This window comes from Rhinolophus sinicus, chromosome 8, assembly GCF_057876585.1.
Source record: "Rhinolophus sinicus isolate RSI-liver-muscle chromosome 8, RSI-T2T, whole genome shotgun sequence".
Taxonomy (NCBI): Eukaryota; Metazoa; Chordata; class Mammalia; order Chiroptera; family Rhinolophidae; genus Rhinolophus; species Rhinolophus sinicus.
The window spans coordinates 53,885,629-53,906,992 of NC_142508.1; the positions used below are offsets into that span (position 1 = coordinate 53,885,629).

The 21,364-nt window shown below is 43.3% G+C and overlaps 1 protein-coding gene across 1 annotated transcript in view; it reads right to left on the reverse strand.

Annotated features, from left to right (window-relative positions):
- CDH13 (cadherin 13) overlaps positions 1 to 21,364 on the reverse strand; it is a 985,128-nt gene that overhangs the window by 469,376 nt on the left and 494,388 nt on the right. The window contains exon 5 of the mRNA XM_019743731.3: positions 2,789 to 2,941. Within this exon, the coding sequence (XP_019599290.3) occupies positions 2,789 to 2,941 (153 nt within the window). The remainder of the gene's footprint in view (positions 1 to 2,788; positions 2,942 to 21,364) is intronic.

Sequence of the window (21,364 nt, forward strand, 5' to 3'; positions counted from 1 at the left end):
GTCTCTCCCTCAGGGGAATTTCTCACTGTCCTTGGAGATCGAGGGCACCTCTGTCTAAGGAGAATGTTCACACTAAGGCTGGCCCTGGATATGGTGCCCAGAAGTCTCTCTCTGACTCCCCAAAGGGTGACTTTCATTTTTAAGCCACTTCTGGCTCCCACAAACAACAGACACAATGAATTCATTAGCCGTGGATACACCCAACCTCTTGCTCAGCTCTTCAAACACCTCCTATGGGGTCATCCCCAAAAGGCATCTTGCAGCCTCTCCCTCACCAGCTCTCATTCCTGGCAACCAGCATTTTCCACTTTCCCTGATTCACGCTCGGCCTCTTTCCAGGCTGCAGAACACTCCCAAGAAGACATCTGCTTACTTATTGTTTATCTTGTACCCCTTAATCCGCCGGGGAGTTCTTGAGACGCTGCTTCATCCAGGAGTCTCTCTCTGGTACTTAAAAGAGGGGCAGCAAAGCTGTGATGTTTGCTTCATGTCAGGATAGAACAAAAAACCCCAAGTCTGTGGTAGATATCAACCTTCTCATGGTTGAAGGCTGGAAACTAGTGCTAAAACCTGGGGGAACGTAACTAAAATATTAAAAAATAGTCAGGTAAAAACTAATAAGAGCAACTCTGATGTACTGCTAGGGGCTGGGCATTATACTAAACATTTTCTAAAATAATTTTATTCCATCATGTATGGTCCTCAGAGGTGACAGCACTTTCCCTACTTCGTGGATGAGAATCACATGACCTGATAGGTCAGTGGGTTGCCTGCGCTAACACAGCTCGGGAAACCACACTGCTGAGACGTGAGTAGAAACTGGCTACCCCAGAGCTCTTATTCTTCATCACTATGCTATGAAATTATGAAATTTACTGTCTCCTTGGTTCCTTGTGTCTGACAATGAACGGCTGTCCCCATAAGAGGCATAGAAGAGAAGAAAGAATGCGTCTACCCCTGGCCTGCTGTTGGCTTTTCCTGCAGCAGCTGGGTGCCGACACCTGCCAGCTCACCTCTGGTTATGTCAAAGCCAGTGGCTTGGGAATTTCTGAGGGCACCAAAGTACATTTTCTAGAACAACCAGATTTCCCTCTGGGCGTATGCTAAGGACCCACAGTTCACCCTTTGGTGATCTCTGACAGATGAGGCACCCCCTCTCCCCCCCGCAGACGCTCACAGCATCTGCTTTTTGGCAAAACTTCTGAGAGGGAGGTTTGGCACACTCGTCCTGCCAGGACCCTCAAGCACATTGCTCAGCATGGTGGATGGGGATTCTATAAACTTCCATCATGCCACTACCCTGTATTTGTCCAGCACTGAATGCCTCCAGCACCCTCACACTCGCTTCTCCGCACTGGAAACGCACAGCCATCCAGTTGGGTAGGTAGGCAAGTGTTCCTTGCCTTGTATGGCTGGGGACCAGTGCTTACATGGTCTTCCCAAGGCCAACAGCTCATGGTGACCGAGAGGGCTAGACGCAAAGGACCCGTTTCCCAGCCAGAGCACTTGACTTTTCCATGCAGTGTCCCTCAGCCCCCGGTCTGCAGAGAAGGAAGAACATAGGCTTGGGGGCAGGGGCAGTGGCGTTGTTGAAGGGGAACTGGGATGCTCTTAGGTGGTGTTTTGACCAAGAAAACCACAGATGCCCAATCTGGTGCCAGTGACTGCCACCACCTCCTGACCCCAATCCAGGGAAATGCACACACCAAGGGCAATGCCAACAGGAAGTAGATGTGTTGGCTGGGCCTCGTTCCCACAGTGCCTGCTTCCAGCTTGGTGGACTGTACTGCAGGGAGGGCTTTTCCTGACAATTGCGGGCAATTCCATCTCATTGCTCAAAGAAGGAGACTACTCGGAGGCTTGGGTCCCTAACAGGCTGTGAGCACAAAACTGTTTTGGGGGTGTAGTACAGAAGGGGTCAGACTGAGCTTAATGAGATATATTGCTCACCCCCATATCTGGGTGTATCTGCTTTGATCTCTGCATCTTGAATGGGTATCCATTTCTGAAACTATCCTGTCACAAATAGCCTTTTATTTTCCACATAACTAATTTAAGTACATTGTAAAATAAATAAGTAAATTATCAATAACACCCAAACACAACCATTAACACTTTGATTTTTTCTCCATCATGTTTCTTCACAAACGTCCACCCATCATGATATGTGCAGAGACTTGATCTGTAATGAAGATGCCATGTGCTTGTGTATCTGCTTCCATTCGCTATCCTGAGTCCCATATAAACTACAACTTCTTCAAAAATATTTTAAATGGGTGCACAAAACTTCCTTGCAAAATTGTGTTTTAATTTAACTACGCCTATTTCTGAATATTTAGCAATTAATTCCATTTTAAAGGTCATGTCCCGCTATAACATCATTGTATAAACTCTCCCTATTTCCTTAGGTCAGATTTCTAAAACTAAAATAATCACATTCAAATGTCTACAGCTTTTGCTCCTTTTAATTATCAAGCTGGTTTCTGGGAAGCCAAAGCTGTCTTAAGGGTTCTGACCTCCTCTGAGATCCCCCTCGGACCCCTCTTTATATTTGCCAGTGCCCAAAGTCTCACACAGGCCTGGGGGGCTCCACTGATGACACAGGGGCCCCCACTATTGCCCTGCTGGGGTTCAACGCCACTTAGCTTCCACAGAGACACACTTAAAGCCGTACAGCCTCGGGTTTGATGAAGCACAGAAATAATGAGCTCAGTGGGGGGAAAAAAACAACAACAATCTTTGAAAGTCACAGCTCTGCATGCAGGGTGGGCATTTGAAGGGTACTCACCTGATAAGTAGCAATCATTTCTCTGTCTAAGGGCCGTGTCACAGACACACTACCCGTGTTCTCATTGATTCTGAAGATTCCTTTAGGCTCTTGATCCACTCCCTTTCCAGTGAGCCGGAACTTGGATCCCTCCCGTCTGTCACTATCGACTACCTGGTCGGAGAAAGAGAGTGACATTTAAGTCTCTGGCACACAGAGAAAGCACATGACAAACATAGCTCAGTGACCAATCCACTAATCACAGGTGCTAACACAAAGGTTTAGATGAACTTGAGGAAAGTAATGTCACCAAAAATAGCATCATTGCTTAACACCTTTCGTCCTAATATGCAAATCTTTGCAGCTGATAGCTGGGGAAGCTTACCAGCACTGGGGTGACATACAGTGATGGATCTAGGAGGGAAGTAACTCCAGGAAGTTCAAGGTTGGACACTCATATTATTTTTAACTCTCAAGAAATATATATGTGTATGTATGTGGGTGTATATATATATATGTTTTGTTTTGTGTTTTCCTGAAGGCTAAACCAAATAGGCAATGGAAAAAGCAACACCATTTATTCAACAATCCTATACCGGGTAGGCAGTGATTGAGGTTCCAGATATGTACATATATCTCGTCATCAACAGCATCACCTACACCATTGTTTCGACCAGGAACTAGGCACGATGCTGAGGAAGCATTTTACACACTTTATAAAAAATCTTCACAACAAGGCTGGTTCAGGGGACATTATTATTCATATTTAATAGATGAAACCACTGAGACACAGAGAGATTAAGCCTGCTGGCCAGGGTTACAGCTATTAAAGAGATGAAGCTGGAATGCAGAGTCCACTTCCATTTCTCTAGAGACATTGCTAAGGAGCAGTCATTTCTGAATTTACTTTAAGATAATTCCCTACAGGTTATTAGCCTTGCTTTGACATTTGAAGAATAAATTCAGAAGATAAAAATGGAAGAAGGTATTTCCAGGCAGAGGGAACAGGTCAGAAAGAGGCAGCAGGCAGGGGAGGGAGAGGCTTGAAAATTCCAGAAACTGTCACCAGCGTGGTTTGAGTAGAGGTGAGGTTGAGAGGTAATTAGGAACCAAATTATTTTTGTTTCCTTTATGGCATTCAAAGGTGTCCAACTAAAGGGAGAACTATTATTAGCACAAATCAGTTTTAGAGTTTGCCAAAGTATTCATCTATATTTAATGTCACTATATCATCGATATCTGCATGCATTAATTTGATTATAATAATTTAAAAGTCAGGAAAACAATAAATATTTGCAACACACAGATAAAAGAAAGCTGATGTGGATCCAGCTGTAATCAATTTACAAATGAACAGGCACCTATTGGAGCTTAGTCAACCTTGTCTGGAGAGTTTGAGTGGCCAGTGCTTTCTAGTGGAATCTACTTCACTCCTGTGGGGCCATTTGTGTGCCCACCAAGCCTGCAATTCCAACGGAAGCCACCAGGTGGCAGTGGTGCCTAATGCAGCATGACCCTCCTGACAAGGTTTCTCTGCCACTGACCCTTGAGTGAGAACGTGACAGTGTCATATAGCAGTTTTTTTCCCGATTAAAAATATTCTTCATTAAAACACACTGAGAGTTTTGATGAAATACCAATTACCTCTGCATTTTAAAATTAATAGAAAATATCGTCTATTAATAAAACAAGACAAAAACTAAGGTAGGTGATAACTTCTGATGTAAAGAATTATTAGTCACAGCTTGACTTGATTTAATCTGACTGCCATTCTTCCCCTGACGCACTCCCCCCCGCTGGGAAGCTCCACAGAGGTCCACAGCCTCAGCATACTGGGCGCACCACTGAATCCGGTAGCTGCCACAGTGCCTAGTATATAGCAGAAACCAAGGCCAATATCTGTTTAATGAAGAGCACCGCTGTTCAAACATATGTCCCAGTCCTAGCGTGGCCAATGATCAACCGTGTGACCTTGGACATGGTACTTTGCCTCTCTGGCTCTCCATTTCCTCATCTGTAAAATGAGAAAAACACCATTTATTTCCCAGGGTTGGTGAGCGGTTAATGAGACTGTGTGTGCAAAATATAGTTCTAGGCACATAGAAGAGGTTCCACAAGTCATTGCAATAATAATAGTAATCAGAACACAATTATGCTGTTGTTGGTAACGGGTAAGGCTGTACCTCCAGGCCTAAAAATCATCTCAGCCATAATAATATTTTATAAAAAACCCTAAGGGAACAAATTTCCTGTTCACAAACCTCTCTGGTTTGAGAAAAGAAGTGTTCTGGAAACACCTACTATGGGAAGGGACAGCTGAGCAAATGCTGCTCTTCTTCGTTGCCTCCATGTTTACTGTCACTCCCCTCCCCTTCCTACCACAGGGCTTAAAACCTCTTCCTCTTGCTTCCCTAAGCACGCCCAAGAGTTAGATCCTCCCCAAAAGACCATATTAATCTAGAAGACAATCTACTAGGAAATGAACATGGGAAATCTGCAAGAGCTCTGGAGCTGTCCTGCTTCCCAAGAATGGGCCCCAACTACCTACCAGACATGGCCCACTGCTGAGCACCTGCCAAGAAAAGGCTCTGTGCTCCGTTCTCCTTTCTTAACCCTTCTGTGTTGTGAAAGGGTTGGGAGTACAGAACCCCAGACCTTCTGGTAGATTTATGGTAGGAGGTGGTCCTGAAAGCTCTCTTGGGGGCAAATATCACCACCCTCCCCATTTCTCCACCTGCCACTCAGCATGGAAAGCTGAATTCTAGGCTCAGCAATCTTCCTGGGGCAATTCTCCTCCTGCTGCCAAGGTCAGGTCTGGGTCATTTCTTTGCTCTCTCTTAGAGCCAGACCCACTTGACCTCAGAGAAGCAGGGCCTTGCAGAGAAGACTGTTTAATTAGTTGCTGGCTGCTGGATTTAAACGACTTACTCCCCAGGGAAGGAGGAAGTTCCTGCGGTGAGCATCTCTGGTTAGTGCTGCTCAGCTTGTCTCTTTCTCAATAATTCTGTTTTTAAAGGCTTGGCTTTTAATGTATCTGTTGGACCTGCCTCCTGGTCCTCAGAGCTGTGTCCACTCTGAAGTAATGCCCACAGCCACACCACCTGCAGTGTCCCCAGACTCGTGAGCTTTATGGGGCCACCAGCACAAGGAGGTGAGGGGCTCCATTCCCCCTAGAATGAAGGTCTCAAGATGTGGTTCCCTGGACCAGAACGGAACTTGAGAGAAATGCAAATTTTCGGGCCCCACCCAAACCACCTAAATCAGAACCCAGTGGGGTGGGGCTGGGGGATCCCTGCTTTAACAAGCCCCTGATGCACACCCAAGTTTGAGGACCACTGATGCTGACAGATTTCAGCACCATCCACACTTATCACAACTGGCGGGGGTTTCCACATTTGGAACCTTCTGATGAGACAAGGCTGGGTCTGTTTGCTACCTTCTGCCTAGGCCTATTTTAAACATGTAACACTATTAGGAATTCATTTAAAAACCTGTTTCCTAGGACGCCAGTAAAGCGGAGTTGGTATATCTCCAAGTCCAACATTTCTACATGGGTCCAAGTCATCCCAGAACTTGGAGGAACCTTGGAGAGGGAAGCATGGGAGTGGAGGTTACTCTCCAGGGAAAAGACAGGAGTCTTGGCTCAATTTAGATTCAGGAATTGCCCACCACCTCTTGGTCTCTAGGTAGGGTTTCAGAGGGACCCCAGCCCACGTCAGCCTCTCAAAGCTGGGGTGACAGGAGGTGGGCAATGGCCACAAGTCCAAGGACCTCGCCACATGCCAAAGCTATTCCATGCAAGTCAAGTGGATTTCCAGGTGGCTCTTGTTATACTATATTAAACTCCTGAAAATTCTCCAGATGTTACAGCATGGCTATGGCCCCCGGGGCTGTGGTCCTTTTGCTTAATGGCATGGAATGTAAGAAATCCACTGTACTTCTGGCCAGAACAAATCCTGCCACAAGTCTCTGCTCTCAGCAGCTGTTAATACCCATTATACCAAAGAGCAGGGCTGTACAATTAGCTGGTCTTTCCTATTATTCTTTGTAATTCAATGTTTCTTTTCACAGTGGGAGTTTTTTCTTCATCCTCTGAGTTGGCATGGAAAAAAATTAGCTAATGATGAGAAAGAACTTGGATCCTGGGTGCCAACACCCTGGGAAGAGCACGTCAATAGCACACAGGAGTCCTGGGGCATACCTGGGTAAAGCAACTTCCCAGGTCCCTTTGGGGGTAGCCAGCACACCAGCTGTGTCTCTGGCATGTCCTTTGCATCCAGGGCAGGGCAGAAAATACCGAGGCCTGGAGCCTAAGTTCCACAGGATGTTATGGCTGCGTCCACTCTCACAGAATGTGGCACAGTGTGACCAAGCCAAGGCCCCTTTGCATCCCCTCGCTAAGCCCTGTTCCCACCTCTATTCTCAGCTGCAAGGAACTAATAATACCAGGTTATATATGTTTTCAAGGTATTCCATGAATTTACATACATACATATGTACTCATAGAATAGATAGCAATTTTGAATGTTTTTACATTCAAATAGGATCATTCTGTATAAATTATTCTACATTTTCCCCTGTTCGATGTGGTTGGGAGATATATCTAGATCTATCTCAACATTGGGGGGGGGTAATTTTACATTTATAGAAACACTGACAAGTGACAAGATACTAGAGTAACATATAACTTTTATCCAATTTTCCCTAACATCTTATATAACCATGGAATGTCGGTCATAACTGAAAAATTATCATGGACTCATGACTATTTAACTAACTAACCCCCAGATTTTATTTTATTATTTATTTTTTTAAAACTTTTATTTATTTGAGTTTTTCCAGGACCCATCAGCTCCAAGTCGAGTAGTTGTTTCAATCTAGTTGTGGAGGGCGCAGCTCACACTGGCCCATATGGGGATCGAACCGGCAACCTTGTTAAGAGTACCACACTCTAACCAACTGAGCTAACCGGCTGCCCTCAGATTTTATATATTCAGATTTCACCAGTTGTTTTTTTTTTTACTTCTCTCCTTTTTGTGATCCAAAGTCCAATCCGGAACTCCACAATTGCCTTTAGTCAGTGTGGTTTTTAATTGTCTATTCTGAGGTCTTCTTGTGGGTTCAGACGATTCCTTAATTATACTGACATTAGTGTTTGTTTTGTTTTGTGTTTTCCTGTAAAAAATGTGTTTGGTATATCAGAATGACATAGACACCAAGTTCTATGGATCACCATTCCTTCAAGAGCTTCCAGCCCCACCCTCCGACGAGCCCCCGTAACAGCCTTAATTCAGGTCTCCACCAGAGATTTCTGACTGCGTTGTTTTTACTTCCTATAACAGTGCGTGTAACACAGTAAGTTTTCAATAAATATTTGCTTACCGAATAAGCAAACGAATAATATAACAGCCTCCTCACTGGCCTCCAGGTTTCTGATTTCTCTCCTTTTCCCTTCTGTCCTGATTATGGTCAATCTAAGGTGCAAGCTCAGCTCTGACTGAGACAGTCCCTCAATTAAACCTTTCAGTGTCACCCTATTGCTGCTGGGGTAAAATCCCAGAGGCCCTCCTTCATGGGTCTCCACCTGTGTCTACAACTCCGACTCTTGCTACAACCGAACACAGGCTTTCTGAACTTTGCCCACCTTCTCTGGACCAAGGTCTCTGGACTCTGTCCCCCATCCTGTCTGCTGGAGACCCCTCTTGTCTTCCTGGACTCAGCATCAGAGATTACTCACTCACTGCAGCTTCTCCTGTCCTCTTCTGCCCTGCTCTGTGGAGACCCAACCTCATCCTCTGGGCTTAGCAGCAAGATCTATGAAAGCACAGAGAGCAGATGGCCTCTTTGTTAGTCGAGGTAACTGTCCCTTGGGCTATGTATTTCTTATTCCCTTTAATATTTCCTGTATTTGGAATATAGAAGTCCCTTGATGAAAGCTTTTAGTGGAAAAGTGCAACTTTATTTGTATGTTTTTATATGATCATAAAATGCTCATAAACTCACAAACTAAACTGAAAAATAAGGTCTATTGTACTAACATTTTTTCTTTTTCTTTTTAAGTGCGGTCATTTGACTTGTGCAACGTTAGTACTTTTTTATTTCTTTTTACAAATCCCCGAAGTTAACTTCCCAGGCAGTGGTAATGCCTAGGAGTTGTGAAGGGGCTTAGAATCTTCCCCATCCTCATAACCTGCAAAGGGTCCCCCTTGTGTGAAGACCCTATAAATAACCATTGTGCTCACTGGGCAATGCAGCTCCCACACAAATTCCCTAGCACTTCTTCCCAGGCACACCCAGCTAAATTGATGCCACTAATTCTCCCTTATTTAGAAAATCAGGAGAAACTTACTCTCAAAGGATAGAACACTATACATCTACGAGTATACGCAATATAATCCAAAGAATGAAAAACCTGAAAATCATTAGACCTCTCTCCCCACAGTTACCAACAGGAATATATCACATGTGAACAATACAGGTCTTTGGGGGATGGAGGTAGCGGAGATGTTTTTTTCCTTCACCCTTAGAATGTTTGTGGTTTTATAAAATGAGCCTATATTACTTACTTATACAATAAAAAGCCTTTTTTTTAAACATGTAAGAGTAATTATTGAGATTGATGTACATGCTAATTTAGAAGATATTTTCTACACCATGTTAAATAGGAAAAAAAAAAACCACTTATTGCTTTCACCCGTAGTTATCAGAAGGCGTTTGTTTTATCATTGGATTGGTTCTCTAAGGTGATCTGTAGGCATTAATTAATTCTCAGCTGCGATTGAGTCCTTGGCATGCCTTTGAACTTGAACACATTTAGCCATTCAGCAGTTTGGGCAGCTATTAGAACATGTCCTTATACCCTCATGCTGGTCAAACTACTTTCAACTGCTAGATCATAAATTAACAAGGGAAACAGGAAAACCCAGTGCCAAGAGTCCCAATACCCGGGTGTAGAAACACTGAACCAACGCTCTGGCAATCAGCTGAAGGAGGGCAATAGCAAGAGAGCCGCCGTATAGACCAGTGGTTTGCTTACCAGCCTAGGGCTGGCTGTGTTCACCACCCAATGCAAAGGGTTTCCATTGTCGCACGGAGGTTACTAAGGTTAAGGGCAGGATGATGCACTTGGGAAGGAAAATCAAACTCCAGTAATGGATATCTGAATCCACCATCCTCATCTTTCATCTATTAGCAGTATCATTGCACCAGCTTTGTTTTTCTTCTTTTATAACAAAGACAAACTTAAGATTACGCCAAAGCACAGCTTCAGGTGAATTCCATAGGATTCAATGTAAATTGGTGGGTTTTTTGTTTTGTTTTTTTGCTTTATTTTCTTATAGTTTATCATTTTTGGGGTTATTTTCTCTAGGCCGTAGGATTTCTTTTTACAAGAGTATTTCTTAATTTCTGAGTATTTACAGTGTTTTAATTGTTTATTTCCAATTTATCATATATGAGTAATAATGTGGCTTATGGAATTTCTACTTTTGAGTGTTTTTTTTTAAACTTATTAGTGGTCAAGTGCAGTATCATCTTTACTAAATGATCCTTTGACACAGAGAAAGAGTGGATAGTCTGTAGCATTATTCACAACAGCTCAAAGGTGGAAGCAACCCAAGTGTCCAATGATGGATGAATGAACAAAAATGTGGTATAGCCATATGATGGGATATTTATTTAGCCTTAAAAACGAGAGACATTCTGACATGTTACAGTATGAATTAACCATAAGGATATTATGCTAAGTGAAATATGCCAGTCCCAAAAGGACAAATATTGTATGAGTCCACATATTTAAATATATAAATGGCACAATGCTATTCTTATAGAAGGAGCTCAGTTTATGTTTGTTAGTAATATATACCAAAATGATACCACCATTCACTCCTCCTGTTGGCCAGTTTCTCTCTCATGACTTTTAATACAGTGTTTCCCTCGTGAACAAAATTTCCCCTAACCCATTGTCTGCCTCCATGTTCTGTTCCTCCATTTAAAATAGTTGTTGACAATTTGTGAGTTCCAGAGTACTCACGGTCCTCAATGGCTCACAGTTCAATACTCTATGAAGTCTACATTACACAAGAGATGTGCTGAAAAATAGTACAGCAAATTAGAGAAAGAGGAAGCCATCTTTGGGTCATTCAGTCATTGTGTTTTACTTGTCTGCGCCCAAAGTCCATTCATTGCCCATGAGTATCATACTTTTGCATCTCCTCATTGTCTAAGAGAATAACTGGGGATCATTATGTGTCTCTTCCTGACTTTCTGATTTATTAATGTAGGCTGTAAATTTAACTCTTCTGTGAATTGGGTCCCTTGACTTTGCCTCTGGTTGTTTGACCAAAAATCAAGATGATTCCTGAAATCCCTAGTGAAAACTTTAGATCTTCTATACCTGCTGTGTCTTCTATTCAGGAATCAGATTTATGGCAGCAGGGAGTAGTCATTGAGGCTCCCCTAATTACTTTGGCTCCTCTATTTCTGGGCACATAGAACTATACTTCCTGGGCTATTTGAACTTGGTTATGGCCATAAGATTTCTTTCAGCCAATGAAGTGTGAGTGAAAGCGACAAGCCTCACTACGAACGAGGACGATGAGCAGAGGCCCCACCTAACCCTCAATGGACATGGAGCTTAATTAAACCTTTGTTGCTTCGATCAACTGAAAGTTGGAGTTGCTTATCACCAACCTATCCTGACTAACGCACAGAGTGCTTAGGAGAACGGGTTTGTAGCTCAGAACTCACAAAGAAGGTGGACTTACTGGGCGTCAGGTGGCCTCTCTGAGCTTCAGTCCCATCCTCTGAAAAACAGGGGCAATAATGCCTATTCCCAAAAGGATTATGGTGGGTAAATGATCTGAGAGATATGAAATGCTGAAGTACATAAGCATGCTTAATAATGTAAGGCGATTCTTCTTGTTATGATTATTAGATGGTGATGATGATGGTGGTGGTGGTGGTGATGGTGGTGGTGGTGATGATAGTGATGATGATGATGATGGTGGTGATGATAGTGGTGGTGATGGTGGTGATGATGGTGGTGATGGTGGTGATGGTGGTGATGGTGGTGATGGTGGTGGTGGTGATGATGATGATGGTGGTGATGGTGGTGGTGGTGATGATAGTGATGGCAGAGGCTACCATCTTTTGAACACTAACTCTGTACCACACACTATTCTCAGCATTTTACATACATTAGTTCATTTAATTCTTACAACTCTATGGGGTAGATACTGATATCAATCTCTACTTTACAGGGGAAGAAACTGAGTCCCACAAACCTTGCCAAAGTCAGCTAGATAATGACTTTGGGTTTGAATCCCAGTGTCCAGAGTCCATTGCTTTAACCTCTGTTCTATATGGCCAACGGGTGGACTTGTGCTGGGTGGAGTAGCAGTGCCCCAGGAGTAGAAGCAACAAAGCATCAAAACTGGGCACTGTTGAAAGCGCTCCCGGTCTGGTCTCCTGGTGACATGCCTAGTCCAGGAAGACTGGAGAAGAGATGTTCATCTCAGGCCTATGCCAGCAGCAGAGCCAAGATCGGGGACTTCCAAGTCTCAATTTCTAGAGCTCTGTGCATCCAATGGGCCACCTACTTCCTCTGTGCATTAAATGCCGGGCAGGAACATCTTTACCTTCTCAAATCTTCTAAGCTTGGACATAGTAATAGCATAATTTGGAGGTTTCCACATGCATTCTGCTGTCTAAGAGAATAATAAATTAATCGTGCCCTCGGGCACTGTTGAAACACACACACTTAATCTCTTACTAACTTGCCAAACTTTCCTCCCCTGCCATCGCTCTGCTCTTCTGCCTTCCGTCGGTTCAGCTTTTTATGGTTCCCAAAGAAATATTAAGCCAAATATTTATGCACTCATCTGAACCACAGTTCAGAGAAAGCAATGTAACAAAATCAGCATTATGAACCTGGAGCTATTCCCATTTGGAAGTAATAAACACGAACAATTGAACAATTTCTCCCTGGAAATGCATGTTGGCTGCCCTTTCACTGAGAGTTTCAATGCTCATTCTTATTATTCTTATAATTCAGGACAAATTTTAATGTTAAATCTGACACTTGGAAACACAAGCAGTGTTAAACATAAATAAAATTACAATCATTTTCCGTCAAAAGCCTGACATTTTATTCTGCCTTGGATGTACCTCATTTAGAAAGACCCGTGCATGGCTTTGAGGTTCCTCATTCCTGGAAGCAGCTACTGTCCCTCACAACTGGACCACACCTGATTCAAATCTCTCAAGCACTCCCCACACCACCACTTTCAGGGGAAATTCAGGCTCCCTCAGTAATGCATTCAAAGCACCCTAGAACTTGTTCCCTGCCTGTCTTCAGCCTCAACTGTTGCTGTGTGGACACACATCACCCCATCCTATTTGGCTGCCATTTCACCCAAAGTACCATGCTTAGGCCTACCCCTGTTTCAGCCCTTGGGTTACCTTCTTCTGACCCAGAGGCTCCCATTCGAAAGCTGAGCCTGGCCAATCAGATCATTTCTTTGGGAAGCCTGGGATTGCAACAGGGAGAGACAGAGTCAATTTAGCTGAGCGCTGTGGACCCTTAAAGTCTTGTCAGCTTCAAAGCCGAGTCTAACAGTTTGTGGAGACCTTTTGGGCCATGAGTGTGGACCTTGATAAAGAAAATAATCTACTGGGAAAACTGAAAGAGAAAGTAATGAATCCTTATGCGTACATGAAGCTGGTTCAGGCTCAAGTACAGTATTACCACTTTGTAACTGGTAAATTATACCTTCTAACATTAATCTTATGCCTCAGTCTTGGTCTCCAAATTAAACTCTTTCACCAAAATATCAGTCACCTTTCCCAATGCTGTCTGGTCACTGGCTTTAATACACCAGGATATTACCAAATGGCTGTCTGTATGGCTCACTCCTTCCTTGCCCCACAGTTCTCTAATTATATTCCTCTCCTTGGAGAGGACCTCCCTGACCACCTTAGTAAAGAAGAATAGTGGTTTCCTTCCACCGTCATCCTCTACGCCCATTACCCTGTTTTGTTTTTCTTCACAGAACCTATTATCACCTGACATAGTCCTCTGTTTCTTATCTCTATTTCCCATTAAAATATATGCCCCAGGTGAGCAGACACATTTGTTTTGTTCATTGCTGTGAACAGTGCATGGTGTACAGTAGACACTCAAATATTTCACAATAAATAAAGAAGCTACGTACAGACAAGCTGAAATGAGAGGCCATATAATCAGAAAGGAAAGAAAATGAATGCATAAATCAATGAACATGCACAGCTACTTTGGTTTTAAAGTGGCTTATCAATTTCTGGTAAGAACCAGCGCTGCTTCTTGGGCTTGGGTTCTGAGACATGCTCTGGGAGCCTTCCAGTACATTCATTGTGAGTGATCCTCCTAATTAAATGATCCCGCAGAGACACCCATTTTTAAGAATCAGCAGCATGCTCCTTGGAAATTAACAAGCCCATGGATGCAATGGATCAACCTGGGTAAACATCTTTCCTGCTCGGAAGCTTATGGCTGCCTAAACTATGGCTTTTCCGAGGGAGACCCAACAAGGGAGGATCATACAAACTGATTCGATAAAGGCTTTGGCAAAGCATTTCAGAAGATGCACGATAGATGGAAGGATCTTGGTGGAGGATATGAACGGTCTTCAAGTTCCTTTGGTCACGATGATGAGTCCTCTAAAAGAGCCACGGGTAAACGCAACTTCCCAATAACTGCCTTGTGGGTAATTACTCCTGAAGAGATCATGTGTGGTGCATTCTATCCCAGGGATATGGGGACGGGTGGAGGCCACGGGAGGTAGGAACCTAGGAGGAAGCACACATTTGAGAAAGAAACGAGGTGATGTGTTCTTTCTAAGATGAACACAGTGGAGCCCCTTAAGTGATTGGAAATGTAGAAAAATGGGGCAGGAGGCACAGCTGGGGGCATCACTGAAAGACCTGCAGAAGAGAAGATTGGCTTAGTTTTGTTGTTTCAGAAAAGCCAATCAACGCAAGTTACTGAACAGATTTCAGCTCCAAGGAAGGAAAGCATCCTGAGGTTGAAGAGCTTTAGCTGATGGCACCGGCTGCCCGGTGATGGAGAAGTCTGCCCCCGTGGTGTCCAGGCTCACACCGCCATCTAGTTAAGCTGCTGTAGAGGCGATCGATGCCAGATACACTCTGAGGGGGTTTCTCACTCCCAGCTGCTATGATTCCTTAAGTCTGAAGCATGGAGCAGCCCTGGATGTGTGTGGATCAGCGCTGTGTGGAGCAGGTGAGGAATGAGGTACTGTCCAGAGATCTCTGTTTAAACCCAGTTCTTCTACCCATTGCCGGGGCAAGGATTCTTTCATTCCCGGTACCTCCATTTCTCTAGGTGCTGAGCAACATCTATCATTTCTGCTCCTGCAGTGCAATGGTTTAGAAAATGGTTTCTAGGTTAGTTTGTACGCTTGCTCTAGTATGTCCTTGATTTTTGACCTTGAGCAAATCTTTTCACTCATACGAGTGTCGGTTCCCTCTTTGGTTAAATGAGGATAACAGACCCGAGCTCCTGAGTTCCTGGAGTACAGTGTCCTGTGGCTGGCACACAGCAGGCACTCAATGCTAACAAATATCTGAGTACACCTAAACACAGCAACATGTCAATATCAGGAAGAGTAATTTTAAAATTAAGAGGAGTTTTAAAAACCTTCAAGTTGCCTCCTAGGTAATAATTGTTTTTGCTGAGGTGTCATAAACGTCAGCTACCGTGCTAAAGCTTTAAGTGCATTTTACCAGGTATTTACTATTATTTCTATTTCCAAGATGGGAAATGTGTGACTCAGTAAGGTGAAGTCATTTGTCCAACTGGTTTACACAGCTAGTTCGGGGGTAGGGCCAGGCACAGGAACCTCTGAGACCCGCTGAATCAATCCAGAACTCTGGATGCTGGTCTCATGCCAAACTCCAGCTGCTCAATTCCTCACCACTCACCCCGACACCTCCTCAAGGAGCTGGGCTGTCGTTACAAGGCTTTGATTGGATTATGAACAAGATAGTTGGGTCTTCTTTGCAGGGCTCCTGCTGAACACGCGAGGCTGCTCAGACTCCAAGCCCACGCAGCTCAGCGGATGCTCACGCTTACTGGCCCAGGGCCCATATGTGCCGATATACATGTTACACGGTGGAAAATAAACGCACGCACAGTCCTGGTGCTGCCTGACTTGACGCCAACCGAATTTACCCAGGCTCATTTGTCAGCTGCCGTCAACCCCCTCCTTCCCAGCCTAGCTCATCCCACCTCCCAAGTTCCTTAGTTGTTATAAGCTTATCACAGAAGTAAATCAAAATGTTCTCAAGAGGGGAAGAAAAGATAAAAGCAAAAAATGCAACATCCCTCAGAGAGGAATATTTTTTTACAGTTCCACAACTCTAGCAATTCTGTCTTAAAAAAAATCCATTATTTAATTTTAGTACCATGGAGGTGCTGGTGATGAATGATGGGCCCTCTCCTACCTTCTAGTATTTCTAAAATATTAATACTGGTTGGCTGCCTCTCCTAAGGGGAAGCAGAAGTTGAATCTTTTATAGGCTCCTGAGCCCTGTTTCCCTACTATGAATTTATTTGATTACTACAATCACTTGCTCTGGGTTCTTTGAATTACGTCTGCCACAAAGGATGGGGGCCATACAGTGGGTGAAGAGGGCCAATTAGGTGGCCAAATAGTCCCTTTCTCATTATTTTCTTGGTCTGAGTCTTTACTCTTTTATTATCCATCAAGATGCACCTCGTACCTCCTCACTAGACTTTGGGCTGTGAATCCTGAACAGAAGCCACAGTAGGACAGCCAGGTTCACAGACGTGGGGGCAGGTCAAATGCCCATGAGACTAACAACCATTTATTATTTCTTTAGCTGCAAACTATAGATGTTCAACTTTGAACGTTGAGTCCCAACCTGCTTCTTCTTGAGCAGATCATAATTTTGTGTGTCCGTGTTTGTCCATGTGTGTATGTGTATGTCATGTGTGTACCTGTGCTTGTTCTTTCTTTACACTTCAAGGGTTGGGGGAGGAATAGGGAGACTGATTCCGAGTGAACTGTAAATAGTACTGTAAATTGTCGTACTTAGCAATGAACCTCTTCTTTTTAATAATAAAAAAATCAGTCCCCCTACCCCCGCCACCCTTTACAAAACTAATGCATGTGGACTAGGAAAATTCTGGAGGACAAATCAAAAATAGGAAAACAAAATATTCAATGTCCCACTTGATAGTTACAACTATTTTAACACATCAACGACTCCCTTCCAGTCTTTTAAATGTTTGCAGCTGCATAAGTATATTTTCAATTAAATTTTTTATTTTGAGATAATTGGAAGATTAACATACTGTTGCAAGAATTACTGTTTATCCAGTTTTCCCCAATGGTACCATTTCATCAAATATAGTACAGTAACACAGTTGGGGTATTGATATTGATTCATCTATTGATCCTATGCAGATTTCCCCAGTTTGTGTGTACTTGTGTGTGTGTGCGTGTGTGTGTGTGTATTAAGTTCTATGCAACTTTGGCACATGTGTAGGTTTGTGTATCCATCACCACTACTAAGCTACTATACAGTTCCCTCACTACTAGGACCCCCGATGCCATTTACAACCACACACTCTTCCATACATCACTTCTCCCCCTTATCCCTGGCAAACCACTTATATGCTTTTCCTTCCCATAATTCTGTCATTTAGAAAATGCCACATAAATGAAATCATAAAGTATGTAACCTTGGGATTAGTAGTTTTTGTTTTGTTTTTTCACTCAGTATAGTTCCCTGGAGATGGTTGTGTACCAATAATTCATACATGTTATCACTGAGCAGTATTCCACAGGATGGATGTACCACAGTTTGCTTAACCATTTACCCATTCAACGACATCTGGGTTATTTTCAGTTTCTGGCACTTATCAATAAAGACGCCATGAACATATGTGTACAGGTTTTTGTGTAAACACAGTTTTCATTTCTCTGGGATAAATGTCCAGGAGTGTAACTGTTGTGTCCTATGGTCACTGCATGTTCAGTTTTATAAGAAAATGAAAAACTGGACCAGTTTATATTCCCTCCAGCAATGGCTGAGGGATCCAGCTTCCCACACCTGCACGCGCATTTGCTCTAGTTCCTATTTTTTCTATTTTAACCATTCTAATAGATGTGTACTGATAGCTCTCCGTGGTTTTAATTTGCACGGCCTTCATGGCTAACGAGGTTGAACATCTTTTCATGTGTTTATTTGCTATCTGTATCTCCTCTTTGGTCAAACGGTTGTTCATGTCTTTTGCTCCATTTTCTAATTAGGTTGATTAGGGACTTTTGTTGTTGAATTTGGAGAGTTCTTCATATTGTCTACATACTAATCCTTTGTTAGGCTTATGGTTTGTAAATATGTTTTCCTAGTTTGTAGCTTGCTTTTTCTGTCCTCTTAATAGAGCTTTTCCTAGACAAGACGTTTTAAATTTTGATAAGGTTCAATTATCAAGTTTTCTTTTTAGAGATCATGGGTTTTTTTTTTGTCAAGTCGGAGAACTCTTTGTGTAGCCCTAAGTCCTTAAGATTTTCTCCCAATTTTCCTAAATGTTTCAGTTTTACATTTACATCCATGATCCATTTTGAGTTAACCTTAGGGTAAGGCCTGAGGTGTAAGTTGAGGTTCATTATTTAACTACGGATGTCCCATTGCTCCAGCCCCGTTTGCTGAGAAAGCTAGCTTCTTCCCCCTGAATTGCTCTTGCCCCACTATTGAGAATTGCTTGGGCATTATTTGTGTGGGTCTATTTCTGGGTTCTCTACTGTGTTCCATGGATCTATGTGTGTTTTACTCTGCTGTGCTACACTGTCTTGATTAAACAGCTATATAGTCTTACCATCGGGTAGAGTGATTCCTCCCACTTTATGCCTCTTTTTCAAGATTATTAAGCTCTCCTAGGGCTTGTGCCTTTCCACATAAATTTTAGAATACACTTGTCTAGGCCTACAGGAAACCTCGCTGAGATTTTGATAAGAAATACATTAAAGCATAAACATCTTTACATTATCTTTTAAAAACATGAGCATTTTCCCTGTTATTACTAACTCTTTTTTAATGACTACCCAATATTCTTAGATATACTATCACTTAACAACCATTTCAATAACAATGGACCTTTAGCCTTTTCAATTGTGAATAATGTGAATAAATCTACCAAGAACATCTTGCCAGGAAAAAAAAAAAAATGCTGCATTTTGGATTATTTCCCTAGGATAGATTTCCCGGAAGTGTGGTTAAATAAAAAGGAGGGCTATTCTTATAATTATTTCGAATTGGATATTCTTTCTTATATCTATTTGTGTGTGAAAAATATTATTAGCTTTCAATTTTCATTGTGTTATGCTTTGAATGTCAAATTAGGAAAGATGCTCATTAATGAAGAAAAGGGAAACCATGGGAATGGCCAATCAGGTAGCAACCATGCCTCTCAAAATGGTGATGGTTGTAATCCCCACCTGGCCCGACCTGCCCTGCGTGTTGTCACATCCTCGCAGGTAATCCTCTCAACAAGCCAGTGAAGGCAAGTAAGTAAAATCAATTCCTATTTCACCTACTTTAGGACAGCTATTTGCTACTAAAATGTTTTTTAAAATCTCTTTTCATCTTCAAGAAAAATGATTTAGTTAAGTCATTTTCTTTTTCCCCAAGAAATGGAAAGGGTCAAACTGATCAGCCTAACCTATCTCCTTATTGTTTGACCGTGAACATGGCTGTTACGGGAGTTGGTGCGGAATGGGAGGTGAGAAATCACTGCCTGGTGATATAACCGATGACAGCTTGGGGGTTCCATTTATGTTACTAGCCTTCTTAATTGGGTTTTCTCCTTTTTCTCTGGTGGAAGTAGAGCTTCCACACAGAGACAAGAGAACAATGTGGTTTTCTTCCTAGGCAGTCATTTCACTTTTAAAACCATGATGGATCTGCTCTGCTAACAGCAAGCATCCTTCCAATCTGAATCCTAAAAGCTGAGGTTCTCCTTCTGAGGACTCAGGACAGAGGTGACCCTTGGGGCCATACCAGGGTACACTTAAGTCCTTACGTCTGGCCAGAATGGGCTACGGCCAGAAGAAAGGAAAGCCCAAGGCCACCCGTGGGCCACACTCACATGATGTGATTTAGAAAAACCCGTTTCCTTACGCTCAGATGTTGGAATCAGGTGCCCTTGAAGATTGTAAGGTGGAAAAATCACTCAAACTATAAACACTGGGGTGCAGGGGGGGAAAATCCCTTGTGTAAATAGCAGCTTTTCTAAAGGAAATATTTGATTCTTCCTTCCCTGCGTGAGGGGGCAAGCACAAGGAGGAAGGAGAAGCTGATATTACTAGTTAAGTGTCTGCTTTGGGCCAGGCAACTTACTGGGGGCTTCTCTTATAACTTCATGCTAATGTTCATAATCTGAAGAGGCACTGTTAGCTCCATTTCACAGAGGAGGAAGCGGAACACTAAATAGCTGGAGTGAATTTTCCAAGAAGAGCTGTCAATCAAAGCTAGGCTGGGCAGATGCCAGGGTGAGTTCTTTTTTCTACCACTCCTTGGTGAAGAAGCAGACGAAGACAGAAAAGGCGCCAGTGATGTGAGCTAGTAGAAAGGCAGATGCAGCTCTAAATCAATGGAGTGCTGAAGATCGGTGCCCTTAAGCTCTCTGCTTTTGAACTTCACTCTTGCACAAATGAATGGAATTCAGAGATTGTGGGAAAGGGCCTCAGGGAGACCCTGCCTGCTTCCACTGGGGCCGTAGTAGTCTCCTGCTCTTCTGACCTGCAGAGAACCCTGATCTTCTCTGACAGAATACAGCTCCCTGTCCTGATGGAGAGAAGGAAATATACACAATCCCTGTCCTGGGCCCAGGGGGCCGGGTTCTGAGCACTCTGGCTGGCATGCAGAGCTAGGGGTTCAAGTTCTTGCTCCAATATTTAATTATCTGTTTGTCAGAGAACACGCTATGAAATCGCTCTAACCCTCCACTATAAAATGGGAAAACCCACCTGGAGGCTGCCTTTGAAGATTACAAGAGATAATGAAGGTGAAGAGCTGACACCTGGATGGCTCAATCTCTGTTAGCAAGGTAGCTACGATCACAGATACCCTGGCACTTTTCCCTCAGAGCCTCGCTTCCCCATGTCCCTGGATGCTGACAATCCTCCAATTCACACTGTTGCCCATCAGGGCAGAAGCATTTGCACTCACCAGGTGAGCCGGGAGGCGAGGTATGTGCCCTCTGACACCCAGATTCCACTTGTACCCCCCCATAGAAGCCTCCATTTTGGTCAAATCTCCCACTACAAAGCCCAACTGCAGGCATACCTGGAGATACTGCGGGCTTGGTTCCCAACCACCGTAAGAAAGAGACTTGTAATCTCTCTGCTCTTGGAGGCTCTTGCCTTCAATTTGTTAAAAAAAAAGCAACACCTGTGGAGTGCAATAAAGCAAAGCGCAATACTAAAACAAGGTATGCTGGTACATAGTCCCTTCCTTTCTTCCCTTCAAGAGACACGGTTTCTGTGCTTTTTAGGTGTAGCCACATGTACCACT